The 20,917-nt window shown below is 37.4% G+C and overlaps 1 protein-coding gene across 1 annotated transcript; it reads right to left on the minus strand.

Moving 5' to 3' along the window:
- Nucleotides 1-1,113: 1,113 nt before the first annotated feature.
- LOC111984241 (uncharacterized) lies at nt 1,114-2,122 on the minus strand. Its single transcript, XM_024015868.1, has 2 exons — nt 1,969-2,122; nt 1,114-1,727 (listed from the first exon to the last, which is right to left on the minus strand). Exons 1-2 carry the CDS (start codon nt 2,120-2,122, stop codon nt 1,114-1,116), a joined length of 768 nt encoding a protein of 255 aa, XP_023871636.1.
- Between the last annotated feature and the right edge of the window lie 18,795 nt (nt 2,123-20,917).

The following is a 20,917-nucleotide window of genomic DNA, read 5'->3' on the forward strand; positions in this document are numbered from 1 at the left end:
ACTCTAATTAACTCCTCGGCATAACTAGCCTTTGTTCCCGCTCGGTGACCCTGTAATTGCTATGAAAAGGCTTCCTCATCAGTTTCTTTCTACTTATCCTGCTTATTCTTTCAGACCACCATAGCCACTAAGCATTGTCTAGCCACTTGCTGGCTTCCCCTCACTACTGCAACACCCTACTTGGTGGGGAATTTGACATTCACATGTAAGGTGGACGAAACAACCCCCATCACCTAGATCCACGACCTACCGAAAATTGCCGTGTATGGTAAAAACGTGTTGACCACTATAAACGTTACCAGCACCTCTTTACCCTCCATGTTCACAGGAAGGGAAATTTGTCCCTCGGGGATCACTACCCTACCATCAAATCTGACCAACGCTGTGTTGTACTTTGATAAATCTTGCTTCTTAAACCCGAGCCCTTTGAATAGGTCCGAATACATTACGTCAACCCCACTCCCCTGGTCTATCATCACCCTTTTCACCGTGAAACTACTTACACGGGCCGTGACAACTAATGCGTCGTCATGCGGCTGAATCGTTCCTTCCAAGTTGTTGTCATCAAAAGCCAAAGCTTCCCTAACAAACTTCACTTTCTTCTCCACGAGTCTCTTGTCCGGACGATCTTCCATGAGTGCAACAGTCAGCACCCCTTTTTTCGATCACAACCATAACCTTTGGGGCAGCATGGATCACTTCAATTACTCCCAATGGTGGTGGGAGAGGGCTTCCCCTCTACTGAGCACCTTGCCAAGTACCCCGATCGTTAAGATTCACTACGAATTCCTTCAAATGTCCTGCTTTTACCAACTACTCTAGATGGTCTTTTAATACTCGACATTGCTTGGTGGTATGCCCTTTATCTTTGTGATAGGTGTAGTACAGATTCTGATTTCTCCGAAAGGGATCACCCCCCATCTTGTTCGGCCACCTGAAGTACGACTCGTTTTTAATTCGGTCTATAATTCTGTGTACTAGCTCCTTAAAGGCCACATTCACCTCCCCCAACTGCCACTCCGGCTCTTGTATCTTTAAATCTTTCCGATACCTCGGCTGAAAACCGCCCTGTTGAGGACGATTCATCAAGGGCGCCATACCCTTACTCTATAGTCAATCATCTTCCAGACGCTTATACTCCTCTATGTGCATCATGAGCTGCCTTATGTCCTCAGGAGGCTTCTTCATCAACAACTCCCGTAGTTTGGAATCCTCGGGTAACCCCATTCTAAAGGTGCTCGCTGCAATTTTCTTGTTGCCCCCACCTATGTAAAGCTCCCAATACCGACTAGCATAACTTTGAAGGGTCTCCCCGACCTTCATCTTCATGGACAATAGAGCATCCACCAGTTGTGGTACCCAGCTACAAGATACAAACCAAACACCAAACTCTTGGATCAACTCGGCAAAAGTGTGGATAGAACCCTTATGCAACCCATTAAACCATCTCAAAGCGCTCGGACCGAGGCTCGAGGGAAATACCTTGCACATCAGCGCATCATTATGAGAATGCAGAGACATCATGTGGATATAATGGTTGACGTGTTCAACCGAGTTCGTTTTCTCGTCGTAGATATTGAATGGTAGGTGGGTAAATCTGCTCGGCATTTGGGCTCTTTCAATGTCATCCGAGAATGGTGACGGAGAAGCTCCACGTAAGGCACGGCTCATTGTGTCCATGGCGGCATTATGGAGCTGCCGCTCTTCGTGGGAATCTGAACCCCAATCTGCATATTCCTGTGAATGCAAACAGTCCCGGTAATGGTGAGAACCCTGCGAATGTGAATGGTTCCGATGTCGACAGGAATCGGATTGATTGGACCCCGTCCCATAGCAATCCCCCCTATATCAGACCTTCTTTCTCGATTGTCTCGGTCCCTTCTGCGGTGCCTGTTTTCTGCCTCCAACTCTAGATCTCTCACCAGCCTGCGCAACTGTTCAAGCTCATCATCCTTTTCGTTAAATTGCCTGTGCCTTGAAGCACTGGATACCGTTTGTTTTGTTTGGTATAACCCCTCTCCAAGGACGGACAGTTCTTCTTCTCGTTCATGATCCCTATCTTCGTGCCTCTTTTGTGTCCGTTCTCACTAGGAAGACCTCCGAGAAGATCCCGTGGAACCATTTTCAGCGTCACTGCTAGAATGTCTCCCAGACATTTTATCGTGCGTGAGTCTCGATTAAACCACTACCTTGTAGGAGATTCCTACAAACGGCGCCAATTGTGTGCGCCTAAATGAGGTTGTTGGGTCTGACCTCACTTGGGCTTACAACTTACTTGTAAAGTGGATTTTGGATATCCTACTTTAGGTTGTTCTCAGCCCAGAGACTCAATGTGGCTCTCTCTCTCTCTCGCGCTCTCTTTTTCTCCCTGAGTCACTCTTTTCTCTCTACTCTCTATTTCTTTAAGAACCTTTCAAAAAAACCCCCCTCTCCTTCTCCAGCTTCTCTTATTTATAGCATTGTGATTAGTGGGGTGCTATGATTACTTTATAGTTAGTGGCTTTAAGGGTCCAATGCTGTTATCTTTAGGTGGATGTTTGGTGGGAGTGGCTTTGGAACTAGTTCTTGCTGGAGGCAGATGCTCGACGACGGTATCTCTCACGGTTTTACTGGGCATCCGAGATATGATTTTTACCATGTAGTTGTACTTTAGTGGAAATGAGACTTGTCGGTCACGTTCCATCATCGCGGAGTAATGAGCGTGTACTTCAACAACCGGCCAACAGGTTCTGGGCTAATCATGAGGTCACGAGGCATGCATCTGTGTCCCTAGTGGGCCTTAAGCCCAGCTTCTGACAGGGGAGTGAGTAACCACGGGCCATTATGTGGAATTTAGGCCCAAGGTCCAGACGATCTTGGGGGCTTAGTGCCGTACAGATAGCATTTTCTCCTTCCAACTAACTAGTTTTTTTTCCCCGCCCTTTCTTTTACTTCAGTAAAAATTTCAATCTTTGATTTGCTGATAATAGAGGAGAGGCCCAAATATTTTCTATGCCTCGAGTCTTGTCCAAGGATACCAAGCATCTCATTTCTTCTTTCAACAGGACTATTGTGACTAAAGAAGACAGAGGACTGCTTGCTCACTCCCAAGTGCAGGAGATCGTAGCAATATAATTCTCGGAGTATCGAGGTCGAACCACAAGGAGCAGGATAAATTCAAAGACAATATAATTAAAAAAAACAATTTGGGTGAAGAAGAAAAGTACTTTTTCTTGGTGATTGTTAACAAGAATAATAATAATAAAAATTTATTTAAATCAATAATGTAAATACTAGGGCATCTGGGTATTTCCCTATATCGATATGAGATTCTTTGTGATCTAAGAAAATATATATTTCATAATTGATTTTTCTTATACAATTAAAAATTTATGATTCAGTTGAACTGAGACAATTCAAGAACGCATTATAACCTCGATTAATAATACGGTTAGAAAAGTTTTCAGAAAAACCCATTCACTTTAAAACCTGATTTCTATTTGAAACCATTAGAAATTCATCTAAACAATAAGAAAAACATGATTGAACTTATTGAAAGCATGGACGAACTAATACATCAAAAGAAATCTAATTGAACAATCAAATATGTCGTTGATAAAATCCTAGAAAGAATCACATTGAATATTCATACCGTATAGAAGAAACATAACCCCTAGCCCTAGCAAAGAGTTTAGGCTGCCATTAGAGAAAGGAAAATACAAGGATTTCTCTGCCCAAAATTCGTTCTCCCAGCCTCCCCTCAAAACCCTAGTGTCTCCGTGTCCAAATAAAATAAAACTTTTCACTATTTAAATTTCCATCCAGGTTTACAGCAGTAACTTGTGAGTTGATTTCAGCCTTCCAAAGTTGAGAATTTGGAAAAACTCAAAACTGGAAAGTTGTAGATATTTAAGTCACGGTTCCAACCCATCTAGACTTGTGTCAATTGGATTTTTGAGGAGAGAGATATGCCCAAAATACTGATCAGTGCTCAAATCAGATTTTTCCTTTTTAGATTCTGCCTCTTTGATTTCTTTCCTTATTTGAAGCTTCCAATCATGGTAGATGATCCAAGCACTCCAGCTACACCTCCTTAGATGTTTAAGCATGGTCCTTTAGCTCCACTTTAATTTTAGTTTGACCTCCATTCTCTCACAAATTCCTGTAAACCCATCTTCCTCACATGATTTCCTGAAAGTAGAAAATTACACACAATGAATGGCATCTTATTCAAGAAATTATGTAAAGATAAATAATAGGGACTAATGCAAATCATGGCTTAATTATACAAATTAAGCATAGTAATAAGGAGATAACGCCCACATAAATATACAACAAGTACACATTTTAAGGCGTTATCAAGGACTTGTCAGTGTTGATTTTTTGGCTAGAAGCATTTTCATACAACTCCAAGATTTCAACAAGCTTTTGACATTCCTGGCTAGTGGCTCTACATAACAATAGGCTAGCATTCACAAAGAAAAGGTGAGTGACCATAAGACATCCCTGCAAATGGAAACTCCATTGAGCTTTTCGTTTCATGCAACGTCATTAATGAGGGAGGAAAAGCTATCTACACACAATAGAAATAAATAGGAAGATAGAGGGCCACCTTGGCGAAGACCTCTAGTGGGATAGATGCAACCATGAACAACACCGCTAATTATCATAGAGTAAGAGACAGTGGTTATACAATGCATGATTAGACTTACCCATTTTTCATGAAAGCCCATCTATTCCATAACCCTTTCAATAAAATCCCATTCCACCCTGTCATAGGCTTTGCTTAGATCGAGCTTAACTATCATAGGCTTTCCCCAGATTTAATTTTGACAAAGCTGGAAATAGGATTAAGGCTCAATTGTTATGAAATAAACTTTCATAAAAATTATAAAAAATAAAAAAATAAAAATAAAAAAAACATAAATATAAATATTTGAATTATTTTCCTCTGACTGACATGTGAGTTTGTAAAGTTTTGTAACAAAGTGTCTAATATTCTAGCATAAGTCTATTACAAATTGTCTGATCATTTGGTGACTACTACTATGAAATCAACTGTGCATCATTGAAATAGAGAGAAATACGGACATGTTTGAGAATCCAAAAAGAAAAAGAAACTTAAGATCAAACAATGTAATTTTTTTTGGTGCATCTATTAGAGAGAAATATAGATATTTTCCTTGGATTTAATTTTGACAAAGCTAGAAATAGGATTAATACTTGGTTGATATAAAATAAAATTTCATTAAAAAAACATAAATATAAATATTTGAATTATTTTCCTATGACTGGCATGTGAGTTTGTAAAGTTTTGTAACAAAGTGTCTAATATCCTAGCATCACTCTTTAACTAACTATCTGATCATTTGGTGAAAACTGTTAAAAAATCAATTTGCATCATTTGATCAGAGAGAAATACAGATATGTTTGCGCATCCAAAAATAAAAAGAAACTTAATATCAAGTAATTTAATTTTCCCTACTTAAAAAACAAATGCTACACTCCCGTCAATGCCGTCTGATGTATTAAGTCGGTCTAAAAAATCAATAACTTCAAAACAATTGGAATATACGTAGAGAGTTATCAAGTTTAACTAAAAGGTCTTGGATCAAAATAGGTCATAGCCAGGAAACTTTAGTTTTAGAATGCTTTATTAAAGTAAAAAGCTTCTCTTCAATCACTTTTTTAGAGTTGATTATATCTGTTTTGGGAAAAGGGTTGTGGGGCTTTTTTATAGTGTTCAAAGAGAAGGGTAGGGCTCTTCCTAGGTGATGTGGGACTAGCTCTACTGTATTTTCCAAAAAAAACTTTCCTTACATATCCTTTCTAAAACCTTAATGTATACGCGTGCTCAAAGCTGCATACACATGGGTTAAGCATGTGTATGCATGCTCAAAGCTGCGTACACATGCTTCAGATTTCTGTATGGTTTTTCTCTCCAAAAAAAACATCCCTCAACTTGTTAAAAAGCTAGCTGCATCAGGTCTGCATCAGGTTGTATAACTGAGTTGTACTGTAAAGGTACATTGGATTAGATCATGACATATGCCGGGATTGTATTTAGACATGTGATTGATTGTAAGTGTATTTGATTGTAATAAGCATGTGCTAGTTGTAGGAAGCATAGGCTGATGCATTGGCAGTAGGTAGTTAGGCAGTTAGTTATTTGTCTGTTAGAGATTGGCATGAGGGTATAAGAGAAGATTGTAAGGTGAGGCAGGGGGTTATGTGAAATGTAATGCTTCTTTTGCTCTTAACCATTCCTAATCTTCACCCCTTTTCTTGTGGAGGCCCGGTTGTCCTTGAAATCAACCAAAAACATGTTCTCAAGTTTCTAAGATCAATTGATAGAATGAAGAGTCTTATTAATTGGTCTCAGAGTGGTAACTAATCCATTGTAGAAATAAGAGCTAGACCAATAATAAGAAAATGGCAGCTTTAGCTGCCAAGTTCGAAGGGCATGATCTCACCTTGTTGGAGATGAAGCAACAATTGGGTGTAATTGCTCAGTTCATGCAAAAGGTGGATCAAAGATTGAGTAATACAGAGGTACAGGTTCAAGATGAAAATCAAAGAGGGATTCAGAATGTGGAAAACTCCATTGTTGTATTAGGTGCCAAGTTTTTGAGATTGGAGTTTCCTCATTTCTCGGGGGTTGATTTAGCTTCATGGATGTACAAGTCTAATCAATTCTTTGCTTACTACAACACCCCTGAGCATTAAAAGGTTTTGATGGAATCTTATCACGTGGAAGGGGGAGCTTTAATTTGGTTTCAAGATGTTGAGAATTCTGGTTTGTTCAGTGATTGGGAGGCATTTGTTAAGGCAGTGCATGTAAGGTTTAGTGCTACTTTTTATGATGATCCAATGGAGTCACTCACAAGATTAAAGTAGACCTCTTCTGTTATTGCTTATAAAGGGCAAATTAAGGCTATTTCTAATAGGGTTCGGAGATTGTCTGAGTCTCATAAAATGAGATGCCTTCTCAGTGGGCTTAAGGATGAAGTAAGACTTCCTATGAGGATGTTAGGTCCCAAGAACCTTAATGAAGCTTTTGGCCTTGCTAAGATGCAAGTGGAATATCTCTGGAGTTGTAGGAAGTCTAGCAAGATTCTTCATGATGGTTCAAGACCATCCATTCTTGGACTTCCTAGGTCTGAGCACAGCATCTCTACATCAGAATCAAGGACCAAGGTGCCTCTGCAAAGATTGACAGCTACTCAAATGGAAGAGAGGAGGAAGAAGGGTCTTTGCTATCATTGTGATAAGAAGTGGGAGAGTGGACATCAATGTAAAGGAGCAAGGATTTTCCTTCTAGAAGGAGTTTCCTTTTCTCAAGAATTACCTTCCTCTGGTCCACAACTTGTGGAGTTGGAGGCAGATGGGTCTGTAGTGTTGCCAAAAGGTCAAGAGTTGCTGCAAGATACAACTAAGATTACACTATATGCACTAGTGGGCAGCCTTTCTCCAGGCACAATGAGAATTGAAAGGAAAATTCAAGGGCATTGCTTGGTGATTCTTATTGACACAGGAAGTACCCATAATTTTCTGGATGCTAGGTTGTGTTCAAGCTTGAAGTTAGCCATTGATCCAACTCTGGCTTTTGATGTGAAAATAGCCAATAGGGCTACAGTGAAGACATGGGGTGCTTGTCAAGATTTGCAAGTTCAAGTGCAAGGTCATCACTTTTGTATGGATCTTAATGTGTTTCATTTGGGAAGGTGTGATTTAGTTTTGGGCACTCAGTGGCTCAGACCATTGGGGTTAATACAATGGGATTTCAATCTACTTACTATGGCATTTCAGTGGCTTGGCAAGACAGTGATTCTAAAGGGATTGAGGCCATCTCATTCCTCCCTTCAAGATGCTGACTAATTCTTCAAGAAACCTGCAAGGAAGGGCCTTTTGTTGTAGATCACAGCCCAACTTTCACTGTTGAACTCACCCTACCTATACCTGAAATGGAGTCCTTATTGGAAGAGTCCTCAAGGCTTGCCTCCTTCTCGGGGTCATGAGCATAGCATTCCACTCAAGGAGGGCACTCAAGTAGTGTGTGGAAGGCCTTACAGGTATCCCTATTTTCAGAAAACTTAAATTGAAAAGATTGTTAAAGAACTTTTAGAAGTTGGCTTTATTAGACCAAGCCAAAGCCCATTTTCGTCACTTGTGCTATTAGTTAGGAAAGCTGATGGTTCTTGGTGAATATGTATAGATTATAGAGCTCTAAATCAAGTTACTATTAAAGATAAGTTTCCTATACCTGTAGTGGATGAATTACTTGATGAATTATGTGGTTCAATGATTTTTTCTAAGCTTGACTTAAGGTCTAGTTACCCTCAGATTAGAATGAAAGCTAAGGATGTGCCTAAAACTGCATTTAGGACTCATGAGAAGTCACTATGAATTTCTAGTTATGCCCTTTGATCTCACAAATGCTCCTTCCACTTTCCAGCTCTTATGAATGACATCTTTAAACCATTCTTGAGGAAGTTTGTCCATTTTTTTATATGACATCTTGGTCTATAGTCAATCCTTAGCAAACCACTTCACTCACTTAAGAGTTGTACTTAGTGTTTTGCTTCAAAATCAGCTTTATGCTAAGAGGAGCAAGTGTTCCTTTGGCTACTCTGAAGTGGAGTATTTGGGGCACATTATGTCAAGTGGGGGTGTCAAGACTGATCCTAAGAAAGTTTTTGCTATGTTGCAATGGCCAACTCCTACTTGTGTGAAAGCTTTGAGGGGTTTTTTAGGGCTCAAGGGTTACTACAAGAAGTTTTTCAGAAATTATGGTCTAATAGCTACCCCTTTGACTAATTTGCTCAAAAATGATGCTTTTAATTGGACTGTTGAGGCTGATTTTGCCTTTCAACACCTCAAGGCTGCTGTTATGAACCCTCATATTTTGGCTTTACCTGATTTCTCTAAGCCATTTATTATTGAGTGTGATGCTTCAGGAGTGGGGATATGTGTTGTTCTGATGCAAAGGCCAAGGCCTATAGCTTTTCATAGCCAAGCTTTGAAGGGCAAAAGTTTGCACCTTTCTACTTATGAAAAGGTGTTTTTGGCCTTGGTTACAACTATCAAGAGATGAAGGCCTTATCTTCATGGCAAGCCATTCATAATTAGAACTTATCACCAAAGCTTGAAATTCTTGTTAGAGGAGAAAATAGACACTCCAGCCCAGCAAAAATGGATTTCTAAGCTTTTAGGTTATGCTTTTGTGGTGGACTATAAAAAGGGTCAAGACAATAATGTTGCTGATACCTTGTCCAAGCTAGGATGTTCTTTTGAGGAGATGGCAGACCCTAATGCACACCTATTTCTCATTTCTTTTCCAAGCATTACTTGGATTGAGGAATTACAGCAAAGTTATGTTAATGATGAGGTGTCATAGCAACTTTTGACTACTATCAAGTTAGGCATTGCTGCTATGTTAGGATTAGTGCCCTTAAATCCTATTGTATGATGCTATGTATGATATTAAGTGTGACATTATGTATGACTTAATATTGTGTTTAATAAAGTTGTTTTATTATTATATGAAATAATGGTAATATGAATATTCGAACATTATCATTTAGTCCATGAGATGCATAGTATGTGATTTATGTGAAAAGTCACAGAAGATATAAATCACAAGTTCTTTGTAAACTCGAAATTATAGTTCGTAGTCGGTATAAAATTGAGCATTTCATCTGCGAGGACTATAACATATCAATCACGATAATTTGTCTTGATCATGGAAGTGGAGACTTCTAGTTGATGTGTTAATATGTGTTAAGAGTTAAGACATATTAAACTGGACTGCTGTGAGATTTATTATGTTCCTAAGGACTGTCATATGAATAATAAATCTCACGACTTGTATTTGCATGAACTCTTAATCCTGAGAGAATAATGGACCTGATCATGAGGTGTAGGTTGCTTTGATATATCAGGAGTGAGATCTATAGTAATGGTCAAAACTTCAGTATGTTGGACAGCCACATTTAGTGTTAATGGAACATGTATTCTCAAGATGGAATTCATAGTCTCTTAACGGAGATATAAAGTATTCCCTTGAGATAAGTTTAATGAGTTTGTTATTCAGAGAGTTAGGCCTAACCACGAATAACATTAAAGGATTAAACCGGGTACTCAAGGATTAAGATGTAGTAATTTACAAAGTGGTAGTCTACATTAATGACTTTGTATTACTACGAATATTTTATGAAGGGGTTGCATGTATAATAAAGTCTTGGGATATAATTTATAGATAAAGCCTAGAGTGCAACTATATTTATATAGTGGTATTAAATATAATTAATGGTAACTTTAGACTTGTCAAGAGTTGACAGAAAAGCCCAAAGCCCATTGGAGCTAGTGTCTTATTGGTCCCTTTTGGTCCCACTCCCAGCCACACACTTAAGCCCAATTGGAAAGGCCCAAAAGGCTAGCCCAATTAGATAATTGGTTAGATACAAAGGGAAAAACGTATAGAATTTTGAGAGTGAGAAAAACAACATTGTAATGGTGTGGAAGTGAATGTATGTCACTATCTAACCATCCCTTTGTAACCAATTGAGAGTCCACACTTCTTGGGCGTTAGTGGAATTGGAGTAAAGATTAAAAGTATTCCTAAGTGCTTCAATCTTCGGTTTTGAAATTCACCACTTCAAGGTATGCTCTCTTGTTCTCAAATTCTGAAATTTACTTAACGCATGTTGTCAATTTCGAACGATGTAGATCCGTTATTTTTCCGCTGCGTTCACATTTATTTCCATCATCCTAAGCATTACAGTTTGCACAGTGGGTTGATTCTATATAAAGGAAGGATATTTTTGGGGCCATCTTGTTGTTTAAAAACTAAGGTGTTGTCTCATGTTCATGACAGCCCCCTTGATGGCCATTCTGGGTACTTGAAGTCTTTTCATAGGTTGAGGCAGGACTTTTGGTGGCAAGGTATGAAGTTTGACTTGAAGACTTATATCAAGGAATGTGTGGTTTGTCAACAAATGAAGCATGAAACCTGTAGGCCAGTTGGGTTGTTGCAGCACTTCCCATTCCTTCTAAACCTTGGTCTGATATTAGCATGGACTTTGTGAAAGGTCTTCCAAAATCTCATCGGATGGATGTTGTCTTTGTGGTAGTGGATAGGCTTACTAAGTATGTCCACTTTATTGCCTTATCTCATCCTTATTCAGCCTCCAAGGTTGCTACCTTATTTGTTCAACATGCGTTCAAATTGCATGGGATGCCTAGTTCAATTGTTACTGATAGGGATCCTACCTTTACATCCCTTTTCTGGTCTTAGTTGATGAGGTTGCAGGGTGTTCAATTGGCCATGTCTTCCTCTTATCACCCTCATACTGATGGCCAAACTAAGGTGGTGAATAGGAGTCTTATGCAGTACCTTAGGTCCTTCACTAGTGACAGACCAACTGAATGGGTTGAGTGGTTGCCTTTGTGTGAATATTGGTTCGATACTAACTTCCATGTTTCAACTAAATGTACTCCTTTTGAAGCTTTATATGGTATTCCTACCCCTAAACTCCTTGAGTATTTCCCTAGTACCTCTAAGGTTGAGGATGTGGATAGATAGTTGCATTCTAGGAAGAAGTTAATTGCTGTTTTGAGGCATAATTTGGTGCAAGCTAAAAATGCCATGAAACTACAGGAAGACAAGCATAGATTAGATAGAGTTTTTTAAGTTGGCGACTAGGTTTACTTGAGGTTGCAACCATTTAAGCAGCAATCCCTTGCTCACAGGGCTTCTCACAAGCTATCCCTGAGGTTCTATAGACCCTTTCAGGTTCTTCAGAGGATTGGAGTTGCTGCTTACAAGCTGCAATTACCTCCTAAGTCCAGAATTCATCTAGTATTCCATGTTTCTTGTCTTAAAAAGCAACTGGGGCAACACATCCTTCCAATTCCAATCTTACCAGCTGTGAATGATGTGGGAATTCTAAATCCTAAACCAGTGGCCATTCTGGACAACAGGGAGCACAATCTAAGCTCAAGGGTCATCATAGAGTTGTTAGTTCAGTGGCAAGGGGGTTCTGCAAAAGATGCCACTTAGGAACACCTACGTTCTCTTTCAAAGCAGTTCCATCACCTTATGGGCAAGGTATTTTAAGGAGGGGGTATTGGTAAGAAGCTAGCTGCATTAGGTCTACATCAAGTTGTATAGCTGAGTTGTAGTGTACAGGTACATTGGATTAGATCATGACATATGCTAGGATTGTATTTAGACATGTGATTGATTGTAAGTGTACTTGATTGTAATAAGCTTGTGCTAATTGTAGGAAGCATGTGCTGAAGCATTGGCAGTAGGTAGTTAGGCAGTAAGTTAGTTACTTATCAGTTAAAGATTGGCATAAAGGTATAAAAGAAGATTGTAAGGTGAGGTAGGGGGTTATGTGAAATGTAATGCTTCTTTTGCTCTTAACCATTCCTAATCTTCACCCCTTTTTCTTGTGGAGGCCTGGTTGTCCTTGAAATCAACCAAAAACATATCTTCAAGTTTCTAAGATCAATTGATAGATTAAAGACTCTTATTACAACTAAAGAGTTCCTTTAGCTAGGCCCTAGACCAAATCACTTTTAGAGGGAGGAAATTTAGACACATTCTAGCAAACACTCTTGTTTTCTTCTCCAATCTTCTCCACCCCAGCATTTTCTAGTTTCCAAAAGCTCTCTCTAGTAGTCATATAGCAAAAACCATTTTCAATCTTCTTTCAAATATCTGTTCAAAAACCTTCCAAAGAAAGCTTTTCAAGAAAGAGCATATTTTTCTATGTTCTTCATAAAATGTCTTTTGTCTCACTAAGTTCTTGACACGACCACATTTTTTATCTGTAAATCTCTCACTATGAATCATTTTCAAAACCTCTTCAAAAAATCATTATTATTTGAGTTGTGATTACAAAAATAGTCCAAACGGATTGAAGTAAATTGAATGAACTGAAATAAACCGAAATGAACCAAAATGGAACGAATATACCAAAGTGGACTAAACTGAACCAAAATGGATTGAATAGACTAAATGGACCAAAATGGATTGAAGTGGACCAAATAGACTGAATTGGACCAAAGTGGATCGAAACGGATCGAAGTGAACCGAAATAATCTAAAGTGTTCCAAATTGGACAAAATTTCAAACTGTAATTAGTAAACATAACTCAAAAAGTTAATAATAATTACAATAATAAAGTGATGTAAAACCATAACCAATGATAAGTAATGTATTCCAATGTGATAGAAGTGATTTACTGTTGAAGTAACATCAATCAGATTTGTTATCAGTTATCACATTAATATTTTTAACTAGATTATTATGCATGCGTTTATGATTCTATGTGTCTATTAATAGTTTTACTCAAGTTGAATTTGGTACCATATTGTGAGTGCAAGCACCCGTCAATGAGTTTTGGCTCTCCTCATGGGATGTATGCTTTAGCCTAGGGTGGACCGGACGGAGGTTGTAAAGGAGTCGCCACCTAAATTAGGTCTAAGAACCATATATATAGCGCCCTTGTGTAGGGACTGATCTTTGCCAGAGCAAGAGTCCAGAGTTCAGGTATGGGAATGAAAAGGTGTTAGGCACCCAACCCATAGGTCAGCCTCCACTCATTGTGTTCCAAATCCTAATCCCATCAAAGGGTCCTCTAATATGTTATTCTAAACTCATACACACACACACACACTAGCATGCATCTAAAGTAAACAACATGGCATATCATCCCCAAGCCTAGCATTAATCTAGCATGGTATCAAACATATTCACCAAGGGCAGTATCAAACATATTCACCAAGGGCAGCAAACATCACAAGGCAGTAATATCAATAAGATAAAGCCAAGCACAAGCATCAATCCAAATCTCATGGCATTCAACCAAGCATACTATCAATATTTAAATATTTCATGTTCAAGCACTCAAATGCATGTTCATATGATTTATGCGTGACTTACCTTACTTACCTCGCATCACAGCACCTATACATCAATGCATGTTTATATTCATATGCATGTTCATGGTATTCAACAAATGAAACCCTAATCAATCATCCAATAAACAAACAAACAAAACATGTGAAAACACTAACTCCAGATTAAACATGTGAAAAACAAGCTAAACAAAGACTAAACATGTAAAAGAAAACAAATAAAAAATACAGAAAAGCAAATTTTGGGTTTCTGGACTCGAGTGTGCATGTGCATCCCAATTGTATGCTTATGCACACTACGAGTATGCATTCGCATGCATGAAGCATGTGCATGCATACACTCCCAGAAACTTAAACCTAGCAACACAAAACAAAAATTACAATAAAACAAGGAATCTAGCAACCTTTCATGCTTCTAACACAAACACAAAAAGAACTCAATGGCCAAGACCAAAATAGGTTCCAACCAAGAAAAATTTAACTTGAGGATGTTTTAGTGTAAAAAATCCATCTTTGATTCACTGTTTTCTAATGAATCTTGAGTATTTCGTCCTTATTTGTATAAGTGCCTTTTATGGCTTTTTATAGTGGTCATATAGAGGTGTGAGGCAACTCCTAGACAATGTGGGATTCACTCTACTCCAATTTATGTCCGAAAAGCTTTCCTTTCATAGTTTTTGGAACCCTAGATGCATGCACATACTCAAGGTATGCACACGCATGACCTAAGTATGCGTACACATGCTTCAAGTGTCCATGCACATATGCGTGCATGCGTATTCACACTTAGGGTTTCCTGTAGCTTTTCTTTTCCAAAAATAAGTTTGTTTTTCCAAAAATAACTTCTTAAGTCAAGATTTTACGAGATTGGGCCCTAAATCAACGTTGGGCCTTAGAGTGATGTTGTCATTAGGAAATGGGGGTTCGAGTCATAAGGGCTACAAAATGAGATGTCTACACATATAGAAAAAGTTGGTACACCACCAAAAAAATAATAATAATAAATAAATAAATAATAGAAAAACCACTTGCATGTAATATTTTATGCAAAAAGGAAAAGAAAAAGGGAAAAAAAAAATACATTTCCCTGAAGAGCTTTATTATTTCTATCCCTTGAAGTTGATAAAAATAACATATGATTCTCTAAATAGTAGTGGAACTAGATCTTCAACCATGCCTTGAATACTACATTAGCATATGGGTTAAAATATAGTAGTCAAATAAGATTTTTTTTTTTTTTTTTCAGATGAGTATAAACTAATAATAAATAAATGGTGTCTCAGCTCAAGTTGTTTGTAATACATGTATTATTAGTTATATTTAGATTCAAGAATGTGTAAGTCATGGTAGTGATAAGTAATGGTCTATATTCTTTTGGAAGTGCTCTATATTCTTCAAACTTTTGGTATAGTGTGTTATGTTTTCCTTTTTCTTTTCTTTTTTTTTTTTTTTTGGTACAACTAAAAAAATTTTAAGTTTCAAATAAATGATTCAAATTTCTCATTCTCTTAAGGAAATTATGATGATAATCAAATCTCATCATAAATTTAGAATTGATATTATTCAAATAATTGAAAGACAAATTCAAATACATAGACATGTATTTTGATGTAAACTCAAATTCTCACTTTCAAAATATCTAAAAATTAACTGAAAAGCATATAATTATAAACATCAAATTATCCAAGACATGATATGTAGTAAAATAACATAATATCATTGAATACTGTATAATATCATAGGATAACATCTATCAATTAAAGAGAAGAAAATAAATAAATAAAAAACAAATTAAAACACAACCAAATTGTAACACCCCAACCCATTATTTAAAATAAAAAAATAAAATAAAAAGGGATCAAATTTTTAAGGAGCCACACATGAGCCCCATCAACCTACCCCCTTAACTCCCAACCACACAAATGTCATAAAATATCTCTTCCTCACCCTTGGCCGGCCATACCTCTTACTTTCTCATCTTTTTTCTTTCTTTTCACACAAAGACAAACACACTCATATCTCCGTTCTCACACTCCCACTGGTGCATCACTCCACCACCTCCACCATCTTTTTCCAACAAAGTTTACTGGAAAACTCCATAGAAAAAAGCTAAGGTTCACTCATCTCTACTATTTGAGGTAAAAATTTCTAATTTTTTTGGTGGCTTTATATGCTTGTGCTAGAAGCATTCTTTTTCTAAACTTTGATAATGATACCCATGTAATTTATGAGTTTTGGAAGTGATATTCATGTGTTTATATGTATGGGTTTTGTGCTGGTGAAATTATTTGATGAGTGGGTTTATAGTTTTTACAATGGTGGCTATCTAAGTGGTGAAGATTTGGCGGTTTTGGCTCTTTGATGTGAAATAGATGGTGAATATAATTTTTATTGAGTTATTTGGAGCTAGTAAAAGATTTAAATGGTTTGTGTTGGAGAATATTGTGATTTTGGTTTCATGGGTCTCTTGATGATGTTGTGTAAATCTTATGGAAGCTACTCATAAATTGTTAAGTTTAGTATTAGGGAGATGATATTGAATGAGTTAAATTTATATATTGAAGCCTATGCCATGTGAATAAATTTGTTGAAAAACTTTGGAAGTGAAATTCATTATTTGTGAGGTTAAACACTAGGCTTGCCTAATTAATTACTTAGTTAGCAATCCCTAATTCATAGCTAGATGCAATGTCATGATTTATGCTTATTGTGGTAGGTTTGCTTGATATTGTTTAGGTTCTAGCTAATTTCATTTGGAACATGGAAAATTAGGCTTTTGCAAGTTGCGAGGTAAGTAGCTTTTTAATAGGATTTTTGGAAAATAATCATGTTGCATAAACGTTGTTTTTGGTCAAACACATTTGGAAAAATTATTTGTGGAACTATGTTTTTCTAAAAAGTGTTGTGTTGTTACCCTACTATATATGATTTTATATGAAAGTGCATATTCTTATTGCATATGGGAAATTGCATGATTTGTTAGCATGGAAAGACCAGCATCTTTGATTAAATTCTTGAGAATGGATTTTATGGATTTATTGCATTATTTGCAAATTATAAAGATGTTTTATCTTGATCTATGTTATTTAGGAAGTTAATACAAAATCTTTTTGACAAGAAATGAGTTGAAGCCTTTGAGAACCTTATGAATACCTTGGGTATCCAAATATTTTATGAAACTACTTGGAAGCGAATTACGTACTTTGAATTAAAGGTAATTTGTGAGCTCTTTATATGTGATTACTTGGTGATTACCTAGCGAGATACTATAGTCTTTGTGACATTGGTATCTTAGCACCTGTCTTTGTGATGGTTATTGAGTTCCGCCTTTGTGCCGGCAGATTAGTTCCACCTTTGTGACGGCATTGTCATGTGGCCTTGGATTTGGAATTGTATTGTTATTGCTCACAAATTATAGTATGTAGTTTCATGAAAGCATTTTGAGAATTTTTGTGCTGTATCATTCTAATCATTCTTGTCATATTATTTTTGAAAATGATTTTGTAAAATTTATTTGGATTGAATTGTTCAAAAGGGAAAAATTTACAGGTACCCTTGAGATGTTTTTTTATGCTTTGGACCCTTTTGGGTTCGGGCGTGACATAAATCATATCAACCCAAAAGTAGAGTTCAACACAAAAATTTATCAACCTAAATCAAAGATGCAATAAAGAATTAAAAACACACCGAGAGAGAGAGAGAGAGAGAGAGAGAGAGAGAGAGAGAGAGAGAGAGAGAGAGAGAGGGTACTTACCTCTTTGTATGGGAAAATATGGATTGAATGAAAACGTAAATGGTAAATTTTTATAGTAAATAAAATGTGGAGAAAAAGAGTCAAAATAAAAGAAAGATGAAGAGAATGAGCAATTTCAACATAAATGTATAGAGTAGTATGGAGATAAAAAGATAAAAGTGAGGGAGACATATTGGAGGAAGTGTAATCGTAAGGTGAGAAAGTGTAGGAAATTGGTGGATGATATGGCGTAACAAAAGTGTAGCAACATAAATGCTACGCTTAACTTTTAGATTGGGAGGGAGGGAGGAAAGTATTTTTAGTGGGTGTTTGGTTAGGAGGGAGAAAGGAAAAAAAAGTTGTGGGGCCTGGATGTTTTCACCCCAAGCCCACCAAAGTATTTTCTCCCCAAAGTGGGGAGAAAACTGTTAGGTTCTAAAGATTTAGGAATTTATGTATTTAGAACTCTAATATATAATGTTGGCAAACCATGATCAAAACAATATGGTTAGTCTTGTTTAGGATTGCTCAAAGTTATATTTTTTATGTAAAGTTGGAATCGAGAGGCTGTAGATGCATTGGTACATTTTAGCCTGGCTCAATCGATCGAAAGAAAGACTCGATCGATCGAATGAAAGACTCGATCGATCGAATCTCGGGCAGAATGTTTTTATGCAGAATTTTCCAACTCAGCCCTAACTCATTAAACGTTTTGGGTTTTCTATTTTTACCCTAGTTATAAAAGGCAAAACCCTAGCCACGTTTTTAGAGTTGCTTCTATTGTATTGTTGCTCATACTTTTCTATTTTGTGTAAATCTCTTGTGAGATCTAGAGGAGCTTTCCTTTACACAAAACTTAGGGTTTTCAAAGTAGAGATGGTATCAATATCTTGATGATCAACTCGGTTGCTGCCATTGGAGCTTAAAGAATAACAAGCGTGGGTGCTTGTAGCTGATTGGAGAATCCAAGAAAGAAGGAGTCCATGGATTCAGAGCTCACATGTGGTCGTGTCAGTAAGTTCTATTTGTGGGTAGCATTAGGAAGTCAAGCAGGGAGCTTGTAAGTCCTTTTGTATGAACTTCGATTCTTTCGCATAGTGGATTCAGGTTTACCTTGAGGATAGCTAGGTCAAATCCTCCCCAGGTTTTTACCGTGTGGTTTCCTGGATGATCATATCATTATGTCCTTTTTATTTCCGCTGCTTTACATTCTTGATATGATTGTATGTTTGTGATAACCTAGAACTGCATAATTTGACTAAGTTAATCACTTGGCTAATTAACTAGGTTAATCTGGTTGGGTTAAGGGGTCTAAAACTGTTCAAGTGGTATCGGAGCAGGTAGCTCTCTTGTTGGAGATTTTTTGATCTCTGAGCTGATCCTTGACCCTGTTGTCATGGAGCATGGACACTCTCTCGTTATTCCTCCTCACTTTGATGGGAATAACTATGTTTATTGGAAAGTAAGGATGAAAGCATTCCTGAAATCCATTGATGAGAGAGTTTGGAATTCCGTTGAGTACGGATGGAAGAAGCGCACTACTCCTGTTAGTGAGTGGCAAACTTCTCAAAAAGAAGCAGCTGGTTTTAATAACAAAGCTATGAATGCCATCTTTAATGCTATTTCCGTGGAAGAGTTTAAGAGAATCTCTAATGTTGAGGTTGCTCATACTACTTGGAAAATCCTCCAGACTGTGCATGAAGGCATAAAGGCAGTTAAGATTAACAAGCTACAGCAATTAACTTCTAGATTTGAAAGCATTAGAATGTCTGATGATGAATCTTTTGATGAATTCTATGCTAAATTGAATGATATGGTTAATTTTGCTTTTAATTTGGGTGAAATCTATGATCAACCTAAAATTGTTAGGAAGATTCTTAGATCTTTAACTGAAGATTTTAAACCCAAAGTAACTGTCATTACTGAGAGCAAGGATGTGGACTCCATCCCTGTTGATGAGCTTGTAGAATCTCTTCAGTCCTATGAGTCTGACCTACCCAAAGCTTCCAAATCCAAATCAATGGCTCTTAAGTCTATTGGTCATGTTGAGGTTGGTGGATTTGATGATAAGCTCTCTGCTACAGAGATTGCGTATCTTGCCAAGAACTTTAGAAACTTTCTTAGGAATAACAACAGAAAGGCAAGAGGTACAAACACTGCTGAACCTAAAACTTTAGGAAGAATGATCCCACTAAGGTTAATAACCTTGAAAAACCTAGAGGTAAAGTTAGTCAACCTTCAAACAATTTTTTAGGCGCTCAGTGTTTTTCCTGTCAAGGGTATGGTCATGTTAAATCTGAATGTCCTACATTCTTGAGATCTAAGGGTAAAGCTATGGCTGTAACTTAGTGATAATGAGGTCTGATGATGAGCCTGGATGTGACGAGGATGGAAACTTCATTGCTTTCACTGCTACTGCTGTAGTCAATGAAAGTATATCTGTTGAAGAAAACCTCTCTGATGGGGAACTCTCTAAGGATGTAGATCTTCAAGAGACCTATAATAAACTTTGCAAAGTTACTGCAAAGGATGCTATGAATGTTGAACTTGGCCTAAAGAAAATTGATTCTCTTGAGCTTGAAAAGAAAAATTTGCTTGTTAAAATTATTTGATGTTAATGATCTTTTGAATTATGTGAAATCTGAGAACATGCTTTTGCTTGATAAAGTTAAAACTTTGGAACATGATTTATCTGTTGCTAGATCTGCTAGTTCTAAACTTGATCAATTGCTGAATGTTCAAAGTATCCTTCTGACAAATCTGGTTTAGGATATGTTGAAAGCATCTCTGTGTCTGCACCTACTTCCACGAACTTTGTTCCTTCTTCTTCTTCTGAACCTTCCGTGAGTGAGGTTATGAGTGAAACTGTTAAACCCCCTGCGAGTGAGGTTATCCAACCTGTAGAAGTTTCACCCCCTAGGAAGATTAGGGTTGATCTGAAAGAGTCTAAACCTAAAAAGCCTACCCTTTCTAAGGACAAGATGCATCGTAAACCTGCTTGAGTCTGTCATTATTGTGGAAAGTTTGGACACATTCGTCCTAACTGTTACAAGTTTTAAGCTGCTAAGAGAGCAAACAAACCAAAAGTGCCTGTGTCTCAAGCACAAGATCCTATGGCACTCATTGGTAAATTGGTAAAGACGTTGAACCTTTATTCCAATTCTGGAATTGGAAATCACTCGAATGTGAATAAGAACTCCATTGCTCATGGTGCATCTAAACGGTTTTGGATGCAAAAGACTCGATCTAATTGAGTCTTTCTGACATGGTCCTTGT

The sequence above is a fragment of the Quercus suber genome, unplaced genomic scaffold, assembly GCF_002906115.3.
Source record: "Quercus suber isolate HL8 unplaced genomic scaffold, Cork oak 2.0 scaffold_32, whole genome shotgun sequence".
Taxonomy (NCBI): Eukaryota; Viridiplantae; Streptophyta; class Magnoliopsida; order Fagales; family Fagaceae; genus Quercus; species Quercus suber.

Bases quoted from the DNA above. Each gene is read 5' to 3' on its own strand.
- LOC111984241 (XM_024015868.1), bottom strand. From the start codon at position 2,122: ATGGTTCCACGGGATCTTCTCGGAGGTCTTCCTAGTGAGAACGGACAC. The intron at 1,728-1,968 runs GCAATTTAACGA...AGGAATATGCAG, and splicing joins TCCAGTGCTTCAAGGCACAG to ATTGGGGTTCAGATTCCCAC.